General features: G+C 35.5%; 1 protein-coding gene across 1 annotated transcript in view; it reads left to right on the top strand.

Moving 5' to 3' along the window:
* The first annotated feature begins 241 nt into the window (after positions 1-241).
* The window catches only part of LOC101896850 (uncharacterized), a 68345-nt gene continuing 53855 nt past the window's right edge, over positions 242-14731 (top strand). The window contains exon 1 of the mRNA XM_059127765.1: positions 242-681. Coding sequence (XP_058983748.1) covers positions 646-681 — 36 coding nt within the window. The 5' untranslated portion in view covers positions 242-645. The remainder of the gene's footprint in view (positions 682-14731) is intronic.

Below are 14731 nucleotides of genomic sequence, written 5' to 3'. Positions count from 1 at the left end.
TTGGTTGCAGTTTTATTCATCTCGCGCTGTATGTGTATCTCCAGATAAGCAGTTCCCAATCTCTTGTGCTATTTTATATTTAGAAAATTATAATATTTCACATGTTTCCCATTTCCTAAGAATTTCCATATTTCTCAGGAATATTATATTCAAAAATATGTGTGGCATATGCACCAAATTTAATTCCGATTTCTTTTTTATCTTTTCAGATTATTTTTTTTTCGTTCGTTGGTGAATTGTAGCAACGGTCACAACAATACCTTGAATCACATGAAGAATATATATTTTCAAATTATATTCATTGATGTCCTTGATGGATAAGACAAGGATTGACTCGAATCTCAGCTGCACCAGAATATCAATTTAAAAATGAACGTGACAATATTGACGAAGATTGTAAAGAAATAACAAAAACAAAACAAAGAAACCGGAGCCGGTGCCAGAGAAATGCAAAGTTGTGAATATTTTTCTTTGAATATTTTGTTAATTTGATATTGATAATCATTTATACAAATCATAGAAGAAGATTGGAGTACCACATATAAAAATAGATAAAATTGTGTTTGTACAAAAACATCAAAAACAACAACAACAACATTGAAGTTCTCTATAGAAAATAACGCAAAAACAAACAACAGCAGCAACATGTTACCAACGAATGTAATGACCTTCATGAAAAAGGTAAGTGACGCCTTTTTTTCTGTAAAATTGTAAACTTTATTAAAACAAATGGTCGTGATCCGGTCTTTGGAGTGATTCAAATTCAGCGCTACAATACAATCAGTAAGGAAAAGTCAAAAGTCGAGCGGGACCGAGTATATGATACTCTACACCACTATGCATATTAAGTAGACCTCCCGTAACAAAATTAATTTATTTGAAGTAAATCATACCACCTATCAGCATTTGGCTTTAGGGCAGCTATAGTTTGGTTTCAGAGGGTTTCTAATATATGGGAGGCATATCCAATTCTGAATCTATGACCACTAAATTTGACGGAGACATTTTAATCTTTTATGCCAAATAACATTGCTATATCACTTGGAGAAAAATTATATAAAAACCAGTAAAGAAAGTGTTAAAGTCGGGCGGAGCCGACTTTATGAATACCCTACACCACTTTGTTAATTTAGTATAACAATTCAATTAGGGGAGAATTCAATCATACACGCTATGATTATAATTATAATTTAAAGTTCAAAGGACTAAATATGCCGAAGCATTTGTATCTTTTAAATTCGGACTTGTATTGCCCATTTGGTGCACAATTAATTTGAAATCGGATAAAGATATATATATGGGAGCTATATCCAAATCGGAACCGACCTCGATAAAATTTGGAAAATATATTTCGGAGCTGTATTTGATATATTTCCCTGAATATCGTTGTTACGGAGTGCATATTACGGCTGCGGAGGACAAAAATAACAAATCGGATGAACATTATATATGGGAGCTATAGCTATATCTGAACTGATCTTCACCAAATTTGACATACTAGTTTCTAGACTCAATTCGGTCGTATGTGCCAAATACCATCATTTTTGGGCAAATATTAGACATTTGGTGCACAATGAAAAGTAAATCGGACGAAGTTATATATGGGAGCTATATCCAAATCTGAACCGATCTCGATACAATTTAGCAAAGGTATTTCTGAGCTGTATTTGATATATTTTCCCAAATATTGTTGTTACAGAGTGCATATTACGGCTACGGAGGACAAAAATAACAAATCGGATGAACAATATATATGGGAGCTATAGCTATATCTGAACCGATTGAATTTTGGCATACTTATTTTCAGGCCTAATTTGGTTGTATGTGCAAAATTCCATACTATTCGGGCTGATATTAGACGTTTGGGGCACAATAAAAGGCAAATCGGACGAAGATATATATGGCAGCTATATCTGCATTTCGACCGATTATTTCCAATTTCTATAGGGTTCGTCCTTGGGTCAAACAAATGAATTGTGCAAAATTTCAAACGTATAGGGCAATAAATGCGAACTGTACTTTGTTTACAAAAATACATGGACAGACGGACGGACGGACATGCATAAATCGATTCAGGATGTGATTCGATGCAGATCATCAAAAGGAACTATGGGTCTATCTCGTTTCCTTTTGCCTGTTACAAAGAAATGTACAAAGACATAATAACCTGACACAAGGTGGTCAGTTGGTGTAGGGTATAAATATATATCGGAGCCGAGTTCCACAAAATGGAAACGTACGTCCCGAAAATCACTCCATTTTGGCTGATATTAGCCATTATAAAACCTAAATCGGATTAAGGATATATATGGAAGCTATATCCAAATCATAACCGATCTCAATTCTCTCGATACAATTTAGCAATGGTTAAATGTTGTCGAATGCATATTACGAATGTGAGGGACTTAAACGCCAAACCGGATGAAACATATATATGGGAGCTATAGCTTTATCTGAACCGATTTTCTTCAAATTCTATGTAGTTGCTTCTAGACTGAATTCGGTTGGATTAACCAAAATTCAGGACTTTTGGACAGATATTGGTCATTTGGTGCGAAATTAACCCGAAATCGGTTGAAGATATATATGGCAGCTATATCCATATTTGGCAGAGATATTTCCGAGCTTTATAATTTCAATTATCATTGTTGTAGAATGCATATTACGAATGTAAAGGACCTAAAGACCAAATCGGATGAAACGTATATCTAGGAGCTAAAGCTATATCAGAACCGATTTTTACAAAATTTGATGTACTTGCTTCTAAACTATATTTGGATAGATGTGCCAAATTTCAGGTCATGTGGGCTGATACTGGCCGAAATCGGTTGAAGATATATATCCAAATCTTAACCGATTTTGAAACAATTTGGCAGATGTATTTCTGGGCTATATCTGACATCTGGAACCAAAAATTGTTGTCGAATGCATATTACGAAGGTTAAGGATTTAAACATCCAATCGGATAAAAAACTGCAACAAATTCAAACGCCATAATATTTACATTTTTTTAAATTTTATTGAATAAAAGCAAAAATATTGAAAATAGCAACGAATTTTAGAATATGTTTAGATTTTGTCGAATTGGTCACCTTTGGCACGAATAATGGCCTTTGAACGGCCAAAATGTAACCGTCACACGCTGCCCGAATGTTGCTTTGCGGTATTTTGGCCCACTCCCGGCGAATTCCATCTCGATTAATTTTTTTCTGGAAAATTCTCACTTGTAAACAATATAATGAGCTGTCACTAGAAAAATTTTAACAGCTGTCGGATGAGTAGCATAGAAATGACAGCAGTCTGAAATTGGTTGCAGTTTTTCATCTTACCCTGTATATATGAGACCTATAGCTATATCTGTACTGATTTTCCCCAAATTCAATGTACTCGTTGCTTCTAGATTGAATTTGGTCGGATGTACTAAAATTCAGGTCAGTTGCACTTATATTGGCCATTTGGTGCACAATTAACCCGATATCGGTTGAAGATATATGAGAGCTATATCTAAATCTGATCCGAGTATAACCAATTTCAATAGGGTTCGTCCCTGGGCCAAACAAATATTGTTTGGTAAATTTCATCTCAATCGGATAATAAATGCGACATGGATTTTGTTCACAAAAATACACGGGCAGACGAACTGGAATTCATATACCGATATTTAATCAGACGTAAAAAATTTAAAAATCTAACAGTCTCTAGAGAAAAAAGTTCAAATCAAGAAATTTTAAGAAATTTCCAAGTACGCCCACGATTTGGTATAACCTCGAGATAATGGTACCTCCCCATATTCGGTATTTTGATGATTTTGGCCACATTATTTACCGAATTTTTTTTAAAGTTTCGCATATGAATTTCAAAATGGCTTATGACAAAAGTTGCCTATGCAGGTCCACGTCGTCGTATAGACCCTAATATACCGACTACATTCGGTATTTTTAAGATTTTAAAAGAGAATTTGTACCAAATGGTGGAGGGTATTCAAATTTCGGCTCGGCCGAACTTACAGCTTTTTTACTTTTTTTTTTTTTTTTGAAAATTGGCGATTTGTTTCCAAATTGTGGATGGTATTTTTAGTTTTTTATTTTAGTAACTTCGTATCCTTTTGGTACGAATATCCAAATCTTATCACACACCTACGTACCAAAACTCAGTGTTGTGCGAAATTTCAAGATTCTAGCTTCAGCTCTCTCGACCAGACGTTGATTCTCGGTCAGTTATTCCTCTGCTCTTTTATATATAGGGTGGTCGTGATATACTGTTTATTAGTTCAGAATCATAATATTCCCCTTAACTTGTACTTAGAAATCGTTCACAATAATGGCATACTAATAGTTTATAAAATTATCCATGATCTTTTTCACCTTTTGGTCATTTGTCATTTCTTGCTTCCATATATGCTAGCCATGGCTGAACATTCTTCACGTATGCCATTATTTTCTATAAGGAAATATTTCCTTGATGGTTGCGGGGTCTAAATATGCAAGTAATTGAAATTAATAACACACTATTAAAAACGGACTACTCATACATTGTCATCGATGAGGATGATAGGTATTGTGTTCACAGGGACATGAATGATAATGCAATTTACGCCATATGCTGTTTAATGAGCAACCTGCTGATGGCATTTTAATAAGGGAAATAATTAAATGCATGGCTTTTTTAATGGATGTTTTAAACACATACCTCAACTCGTATATTGTCAAATGAGTTTATTATGAAAGGATAATAGTTAATATTTTTATAACGATTGCTGATAGCAGAGACTTACCCAGGAATGAATTTCGGGGGAGGAGGAATGGTACTAAAAATATTTGAAAATTTACCATTTTGGAAGTACCTTTGGCCCAGACCCCTACATTTGCCCTTTTAATCGAATTCTATAAATTAGCACTTACTCACCAAAAGGGAGTCAAATTTCAGAATTATAAAGCCACTTTGGCGCTAAACATCAGGGCACACTTCATGGTTTTTATACCCTACACCACAGGTAAGGGTATTATATCTTTGTGCATTTGTTTCTAACAGGGAGAAGGAAGAGAGATAGACCCATAGTTACTTTTGAGGATCTCCATAGAATCACATTCTGAGTTGATTTATGCATGTCAGTCCGTCTGTCCGTTCGTCCGTCTGTACATGTATTTTTGTGAACAAAATGCAGGTCACATTTATTATCCGATTGAGATGAAATTTTGCACAAATCATTTGTTTGGCCCAAGGACGAACCCTATTGAAATTGGAGATAATCGGTAAAAATTTAGACATAGCTCCCATATATATCTTCGTCGGATTTGCTTTTTATTGTGCACCAAACGTGTAATATCAGCCAGAATAGTATGGAATTTTGCACATACAACCAAATGATAGAAATCGGTTCAGATGTAGCTATAGCTCCCATATATATTGTTTATCCGATTTGTTATTTGTGTCCTCCGCAGCCATACTATGCACTCTGTAACAACAATATTTGGGAAAATTTATCAAATACAGCTCAGAAATACCTTTGCTAAATTCTATCGAGATCGCTTCAGATTTGGATATAGCTCCCATATATCACTTCGTCCGATTTACCAAACGTCTAATATTTGTCCAAATGGGATGGAATTTGGCACATACGACCGAATTGAGTCTAGAAGCTAGTATGCCAAATTTGGTGAAGATCGGTTCAGATATAGCTATAGCTCCCATATATATTGTTCATCCGATTTGTTATTTTTGTCCTCCGCAGACGTAATATGCACTCCGTCACAACGATATTCAGGGAAATATATCAAATACAGCTCAGAAATATCTTTGTCAATTTTTATCGAGATCGGTTCAGATTTGGATGTAGCTCCCATATATATCTTAATCTGATTTCAAATTAATTTTGCACCAAATGGACAATACAAGTCCGAATTTAAAAGATACAAATGCTTCGGCATATTTAGTCATTTGAACTTTAAATTATAATCATAGGGTGTATGATTGAATTCTCCCATAAAAACTTTTAATTGTTATGCGGAGCTCTACTAAATTAGCAAAGTGTAGTTAAGGTAAAATCCCCCTCAAAAAAAAAAAAAAAAAACAAAGTGGCCGACCATGTGATACCTTATACCACTAAAATATGTTAGAAGCTGCCATATGTCCAAATCCATTTGGAAGATTTCACTTTTGAAATTAAGTCACGGAACACTGCCCAGATATTACCCCTAGCATTTTGACCAGGGACATTTGCCCAATATTAAGCACTCAGTCGTGCTGTTAGTTGTTGTGGCCCATTTTACAGCTAAATATAATCCAATGTCATCCAAAATGCTAGAACTCTTTCCTGTTCTTAACTCTCTTCTCTTGCAAAATGCCCTGTTTCGTCGATTCGCAGGCCCATTACGAACTTCAAATATGAAATTTGTTACAAATACGGTGAATAATGTCTCAAAAATCATGACAATACGGAGTATCGGGAGGTAACGAAGACGTGGACCAGTACAGACAATTTTCTGTCTTAGGTTGTACTACCCATTAGGATCTTCCAATAGGAAATTTGAAACAACTCTGATGAATAATGTTGCTGAAACCATCTAAATACCGAATATCGGGAGGTATCGTTATATCGGGGCTATACGAAGACTTGCACCTGCATATAAATATTTTTGTCATAGGCTGTAGTACCCATTAAGAACTTCCCGTAGGAAATTTTAAACGATTCAGGTGTATAATGTTGCGGAAATCGTTAAAATACCGTTATATGGGGGCTATAGAAAGACGAAAATTATGAAATTGTTCAGTTTTTAGTTCATTTCCATCTCTAAATATTACGCGATCTAAAAACAATAGGCTTCTATTTTCAATTTCGTGAGGATCGGACATACATAGCTAGATCGACTCAGCTCGGCGAGATAGGAAGATCCATATATACTTTCCTATGTGGGAAACCAATATTTCGAGGTGTTGCATAATTGTAGGCCCAATCAAACTTATAATACCCCACACACCTGGTGTTGTAGGGTATAAAATACACACACACACCTCCTCAACTTTTCCTATGCCGACATTTCACAGTTTCATCTATGGATGAATTTTCTTCTCATCTTCATCTAACAAATTAAAATCATTATTAAAATAAACAATTTTAGACCGTGACCACCCCCTCCCCCCCTCCCGCACACCTTCACAAATTGCTAACGTTAACATCACACCACTACATACACGTATAAATAATGATTGCTTGCCCTTTTGACCATGATTAAGCCTTGTTGACATTACCCATAATAGGTTTCACAAAATAATGCATTAACTCGCGGGACGTAGGCGACAAAGTATCGCCGAGCCGGCATTTCAACAAAATTCACATAAACATTAAGATCATTAAGTCATTTGTCATAATCAAATTGCGCACCGTTATAAGCGTTCGTCTCCAGGTGTCACCGCATCGCATGAGGTGACCTTTGAACCACATAAGTGTAAATGTAAGTGTTTCAGGTTCTTAAGTAAAAAGAGCCGCTCCATTTCACTTAACGACAGCAGCAATCAAATGAAACACAATCAAATGTTATTAAGTGATGAATGACATACAGGGGGTATTGTACAATGTAAAAGAACAATAAAAAAAATTATATGAGCTCATTATTTCGAAACTCACACTGCAAGATGAGGAGGATGAGGAGGTGAGTATTTAAAATTTCGAAATTTTGGGTGAGGATTTATATATAGAAATAATAACACTTTGCGATAAAATTCAAATTTTATACCCTACAACACTATGTGTTGGAGGTATTATAAGTTTTATTGGGCCAAAAATTATGTAACACCTCGAAATATTGGTTTCCCACATAGGAAAGTATATATGGATCTTCCTATCTCGCCGAGATGAGTCGATCTAGCTGTGTATGTCCGTCCGTCCGTCTGTCCATGCTAATTTGTAATCAAGCTACAGGTCGCAATTATGAACCGATCCTCACGAAATTGAAAATGGAGGTGGTAGGGGTTGAAATGGACCAACTACTGAAAAAATGTCGGATTTTGCAGTAGCAATGCGGAATTTCGCATGTAGCTAGAGTTTAGTGCGGGGAAGAAGCCTACCAATTTGGGTGGTCATCGGATAATATTTAGCGGATAAAATAGACCATATCTTTTGTGTTGAAAAAATTCAAAATTTTTCATTAAACCGCGAATATTTTAAATCCCGGCGAAATCACAAAGCCATGACAAGGTTACTTCTGATCTTTACCTTGATGTTAACATCCATCAAATCGGATGTATAGCAAAATATGTGCGATATATATGTCTATCAAAGAAGATATGCTTGAAAGATCTCTTACATGTCGAGAACGGCTGAACTGATTTCGACAGTTCTCATTAATTCAGAATGGCCTCTTGGCAGGAAAGAAAAAACGTCTAAAAAAATCGCATAAAAATATCTCTCTAAAGATGAAAATATTGATTTTGTAATATTTTCTCATATTTTTGGCATATTTTCATTTTTGAATTAAACATTTGGTAATATTTCTACAGCTAACAAAACTAAGTAGTTAGGATATCAGGATATCATATACAGATCGCATTTATGACCCGATCCTTATGAAATTTTGCATGGGGATAAGATGAGGGTCAGAATAGAAGCCTACTCTTTTTGGAGATAATCGCCATATATTTAGGGGTTGAAATGGACCAAAAAAAAAAAAACTGCAAATTGTCAGCAAGTCGTAATTATCGCCCGATCCTCACGCGCATTTGAATGGAGGTTACCGGACATTGCAAAATCCAAATAGTTTTGGATGGCCATCCAAAAATATTCAATGTGCGAAATAGTTTGCCAACTTTTGTAGACAAAATACGAAAATATCCATTCCAGTGTCTTTTTGGAGAATTCACAAATACAGGAAAGACGCACTTCAGACTATTTCGTTAAGGCTGATTTCGTTGAAGAATATAGTTAAATGGCTGTATCTCATATAGATGCGTTTTAGTCAAAAACCAATAATAAATGTTAATCTTTTGTCACTTCTGAGAGATTATAGGTCTTTGGGAAATATTGGTTCCAGATCTAGGAAGACCATAAATAAATTGGAAATGAGCAAATTAGTTCAAGTTTCTATTATTCGAAAATTAGAGAACGAAATCTGATGGTTTTCTTTTATTATTTGTCACAATATCTTGTGGAATTCTTTCGAGTATCTGGCCTATATAAACTGTATCATTTATTATAGTGTTGTAAGGTATTCAACGGTCGGCCCCGCTCGACTGTAGCTTTTGCTTACTTGTTTTTTTTTTTTTTTTTTTGTTTTTCTGTCATATTTCTTATCGCATGCGATTTTTTCAATTTGACTTACACTTTTTAATTGTAAATTTTCTAAATTCTTACACCCCCCAAAACAACGTTTTGAGGGTAATATATGCATATCGCAATTATCGTCCGATCCTCATGAAATTTTGCATGATTGTAGGGTTAGGGTCAGAATTAAAGCCTATTGTTTTTAAGATATACATTTATTTTTTTCTAATTTTGTAGTCGCTCTATAGGCCACAATTGAAAACTAATCGACACGGAATTTAGCATCAGAAGAGAGTTAAGGTCAGGGAAGAAATCTAGAATTTTGGATGACCATTGGATTATATTTAGCTGTAAAATGGACCACAACTTTCGTGTGAAATTGATTTGAATACTTAACAACACTAAGGAGTGTGTAAATATTAGCCAAATTTTCCGGGTCAAAAAACTAAGGGTAACCACTGAGCGGGGTTCTTTGACATTATTTCAAAAACGAAATCTATCAAAATGGATTTGGATATAAGGGGACTTCGAACAGATTGTAGTGTTGTAGGGTATCATATGGTAGACCCCGCACGACTATAGCCCTTGCTTACTTGTTTTCAATAATTATAGGGAAAATCCAGCAGATTATGAAAAAAGAGCAGAAAAGGATACACGTGTATCGCCCTTTTGAAGCTTTAGATCGAAAAGTAACCAAAATGGAGGTGGCAGGTTCCCCCTCTTCCACACTATTGGAAATTTTCAGATTATTTTATATAAAGTGTCTTCGGCAATATTGCAGGTAAAAACAAGTAAAAAGCTGTAAGTTCGGCCGGGCCGAACTTTGAATACTCTCCACCATTTGCAACGAATTTAGCAATTAAAAAAAATAAATAAATCAATAAATAAAATCCGTTTAAAATTCTGTTAAAATCTTAAAAATACCTAATGTAGCCGTTACGACGACGTGGACCCGCATAGGCAACCTTTGTCATAAGTGATTACAATATTCAAATGCGAAACTTGAAAAAAATCAGTGAATAATGTAGCTAAACTGTACCGCATGTAACGTTATATGGAGGCTATACGAAGACGTGGACCTGCACACACAATTTTCCGTCTTACGCTATAGTATCCATGACGAACTTCAAATACCAAATTTGAAACAATTCCCGTGAATAATGTCGCTAAAAGCATCAAAATACCGAATATCGGGAGGTACCGTGATATGAGGGCTATACGACGACGTGGACCTGCACAGACAATTTTCTATCATGGCTACAGCCTATCCATTACGAACTTTAGATACCAAGTTTGGAACATTTCCGGTGAATAATATCGCTAAATCCAACAAAATACCGAAAATAGGGAGGTACCATTATATGGGGGCTATACCAAAACGTGGAACTACATGAGCCATTTTTAATATCAAAAGTCCTGCAGACATAATATACATTTGAGTAAAATTTTATCAACCTTCTACATTTCGTTCGGAAGCTAGATTGATTTCCACAGACGGACGCACATCGCTAAATCGACATAGAATGTTATGCTGATCAAGAATATATATACTTTGTGGGATCTAAAATGTATATTTCAAGGTGGTTCAAACGGAGTGACAAACTTAATATACCCTGCATACTATGGTGGAGGGTATAATAAGGGTAAAATTCTAGCTTAACTCAAACCACAGTTGTAATAACCAACCGATTTGTGGTATAAGACATTATGTATAGGCTAAGGTCACTTCCCAATTAAAACCGCTTTCCTACATCCTTCCCCTTACCACTCAAGTGGAAATTGAATTCCTTTACACATTCCACATTACATATATTCCATATTGATTATTTCTTAAGTAAATCAGATATTGGAGTTTTGTGGTTTCAGGATTTTATATAATTTCATTCAATTAGTAAATTATTTTCAAAGTCCATTTGCGGAATTGTAATATTACATTCTATTCTATTCGATTCGGTGCTGTCATTGTGGTCATTAACTATCTCTCCGCAAGAGGTATTAACCACACATACATGTATGTATGCATGCACATGTATTACACACATACATTTATGTATGTCTTCCATAACCAGTTACATTCAAGTGGCAATCTATTAAAGTACCATCCATCTATCCGCAAGTCCATAATCATCTTTGGAAACTTAGGCATAGTTTTATATTCGTATGAGGATGCATATTACGGCAGGCAGTCTTACGAGGCGTACTACCGACCATCCATGAATCGCATTAAAACAAATGTACTGTAACGGAACTGCTTGGCACATAAGGCTGACGCAAGGCATAAAGGGCAAAGCGACATAAGTCCGAATTGGAAATGAATAACGGAAACGAACGGTCACGAAGATCTTGGTGCGTAGGTGTGTAAAAAGGCTGGGTTTTTGGAAATTGGCAGTGAGAGGGTACGAAAAGTACTAAAATGTACTAAAATTTAAATACTTTGTATTGAACAAACGAAATGAGCTGAAATTTTGAATGAGAGTCATAAATAGAAAGCAGGATAGAATGGTTTTTAGAAACTCGAACTTCAAGGTTACGAAAAGTTCTAATATGGTACTTAACTTCTAAAATGGTACCATTTGGTGTTCATCCGTTCACAGAACACCAGAGCTATAAGAATCAAGGTTAGAAAGTAAGTTTTACATGCAGGGTGAGATAAAAAAAAAACTCCAACAGAGTCAAACTCCATAGTTTTTACATTTGTTTTTAAATTTTATTGAAAGAAAGCAAAAAATGTCGGAAATAGCATCAAATTTAAGAATAAATTTAGATTTGTTCGAATTGGACACCTTTGGCACGAATTATGGCCTTCAAACGAACAATGGAAACGCCCGAATGTTGCTCTATGGTATTTTGGTCCATTCCTGGCGATCCGCTTGCTTGAGGCGATCGACACTTTGGTATTTTTTACTGCCAACCTTGATTTCCAAAATACTCCAGACACAATAGTCTTACGGATTGGTATCCGGTGATTTTGGTGGCCATTGTGCGCTGGAAATGAAGCGAGAAATCTAATTTTGTAACCATTCTTGGGTGGCGCTTGCTGAGTCCTGTTGGGATGTCCAAGGTCTGCTGCCAAAATGTTTGCGTACCAAAGGCTTTAGTACACCCTCCAAAATATTTTCGCGATAATATTCGGTATTTATTCTGATGCCACGGTCGATTAATATAAGCGGAGAGCGATCATCGGCTGTTATGGCGGCCCACACCATCGCCATGGTCGGCGCTTGAGTTCTGGTGGCCAACCGAGGGTGTCCATTTTCAGGTGACCTCTTTGGCAAGTAAACACGACATTTTGTTTGTTTACAAACCGCTGGACAACGAATGTTTTCTCATCGGAGACAGAGAAAACCAAATTTGGCAGTTCCCCACTTTCGGCCAAACGAAGCAACTCTTTAGCTCTTTTGATGCTTTTTTCTTTATGTTGCGGTGTAAGTTATTGCACTTTTTCGAATTTTTATGGTTTTACCTCGAGCTCATTTTTCAATATTTGCCGAATGCTCACGAGCCATTTTCGGCCACTGCGGCGCGGGTTTCGATCAAGTCGCTTCTTTACTTTTCAAACCATTTCTGCTTATGTTGCTGTTTTCTTCCGTCCACTTCCTTGACGTCGGGTTACGAGCGATGGTACGGAACACAAAAGATTTATTCATATTTAAATGCTGAAGTGCTCTAGCAGTGCTCTAGTGCTCCACTTGTTGTTTTTCCACCCAAATATAAGGAAAACACACTATCACGCTGGCATTCCATCACGAATAACTTTTTCCTGGAAAATTCTCACCAAAATGCTTTTGTACGCTTGTAAACAATATAAAGAGCTATCACTGGAATAATTTTAATAGCTGTCGGATGATTGGGTTAAAAATGACAGCTGTCTGAAATTGGTTGCAGTTTTTTCATCTCTGTATATGGAGGTGGTTTATGGAAATAATAACTAAACATGTACTAAATGGTACTAAATTTGGTACGCTTTGGTTTAAGTTGGACGGATGAAGCTGGAATTTCAAGAAGTTTCTGTTGGGATCCTTGTTGGTGGTAGGTTTAAGAAATAAAGTTGGTTTTGGAAATGTTTACGAAAATTACAAAATGGTACTAAATTTGGTACAATTTAGTACTGGTGAACAAATAGTACTTGTTGTTTGAATTTTGTATTAGGGTAGGATGCTCATGAGTAGCCAAGATATATGGAGGTGGTTTCTATAATGTGTACTAAAATTGTACGGAAAGTACTAAATGGTACTATATTTGGTGTGGCTAAAGATATGGATATAAAATTCTGAAATTTGATATTAAGATTACTAATGGTATTTTGGGTTTGAGATTTGTCGCTGGTTTGTATTCCTATATTTGTACGAAAAGTACTAAATTGTACTATATTTGATACTGGATACAGGAATGGAGCTGGAATACCGAAATTTTTTTATTGAGGTCTCTGTTGGTGTGTGTGTTTAAGATATGGTGGTAGTTTTGGAAATATGTACTATAATTGTCCAAAAAGTGCTAAATGGTACTAAACATGGTCTTGATTGAAGGGATAGAGATAAAATTCTAAAATTTGAATTTTTGATTACTGATGGCATATGTGTTTGGAATTTAGCGTTGGTTTGGAAATGCGTCCTATATTTGTACAAAAAGTACTACATGGTACTAAATTTGGTATTTGGAGAAGGAATACGAATGGAGTCCTCAAATTTGCTATTGCGGCCTATGTTGGTATTTGGAATTGAGATATGTAGGTGTAGGAGTACTAAATGTGCGAGCTGTACTAAATTTGGAACAATTTGGTTGTGGGGTGAATAGAATAAATGTTAGAAATTTAAAATATTGTATTGGGGTTCCTTTCGATGGTAGGTTTGTGATAAAGAGGTGGATTGGAAAATGTGTATTGCATGTGCACGAAAAGTACTAAATAGTACTATATTTGGCAAAATTTTGTATTGGGTGAAGAGCAAGTCGTAGAAATCTAAAATTTGATATAAACCATGTCTAGCCGTGACATATGAAGGTGATTTAAGAAATGTGTACTGTAATTGTACGAAAAGTACTGAATTGTACTATATTTGGTATTCGGTGAAGGGATAGAAATAAAATTCTGAATTGTTTTTATTTAGATTACTGATGGTATGTTTGTTTGAGATTTGGAGGTGATTTTAAAATGCGCCCTATATTTGTACGAAAAGTACTAAAAGGTACTAAATTTGGAATTGTGTGTAGGAATTAAGATGAAATCGTGAAATTTGTTATTGAGGTCTCTGTTGATATTTGGAATTGAGATATGAAGGTGGATTTGGTAACGTGTACTAAATGTGCGAACTGTACTAAATTGTACTAAATTTGGAAAAGAAAGAAATTTTGTATTGGGGTCCCTTTTAATGAGGTTTGTGATAAAGAGGTGGATTGGAAAATGTGTATTGCATGTGCACGAAAAGTACTAAATAGTACTATATTTGGCAAAATTTTGAATTGGGTGAAGAGCTAATC

Source organism: Musca domestica, unplaced genomic scaffold (genome assembly GCF_030504385.1).
Source record: "Musca domestica strain aabys unplaced genomic scaffold, Musca_domestica.polishedcontigs.V.1.1 477, whole genome shotgun sequence".
NCBI classification, from domain to species: domain Eukaryota; kingdom Metazoa; phylum Arthropoda; class Insecta; order Diptera; family Muscidae; genus Musca; species Musca domestica.
The sequence above is the reverse complement of the archived record's forward strand: the minus strand, read 5'-3'. Positions and strand labels throughout refer to the sequence as shown.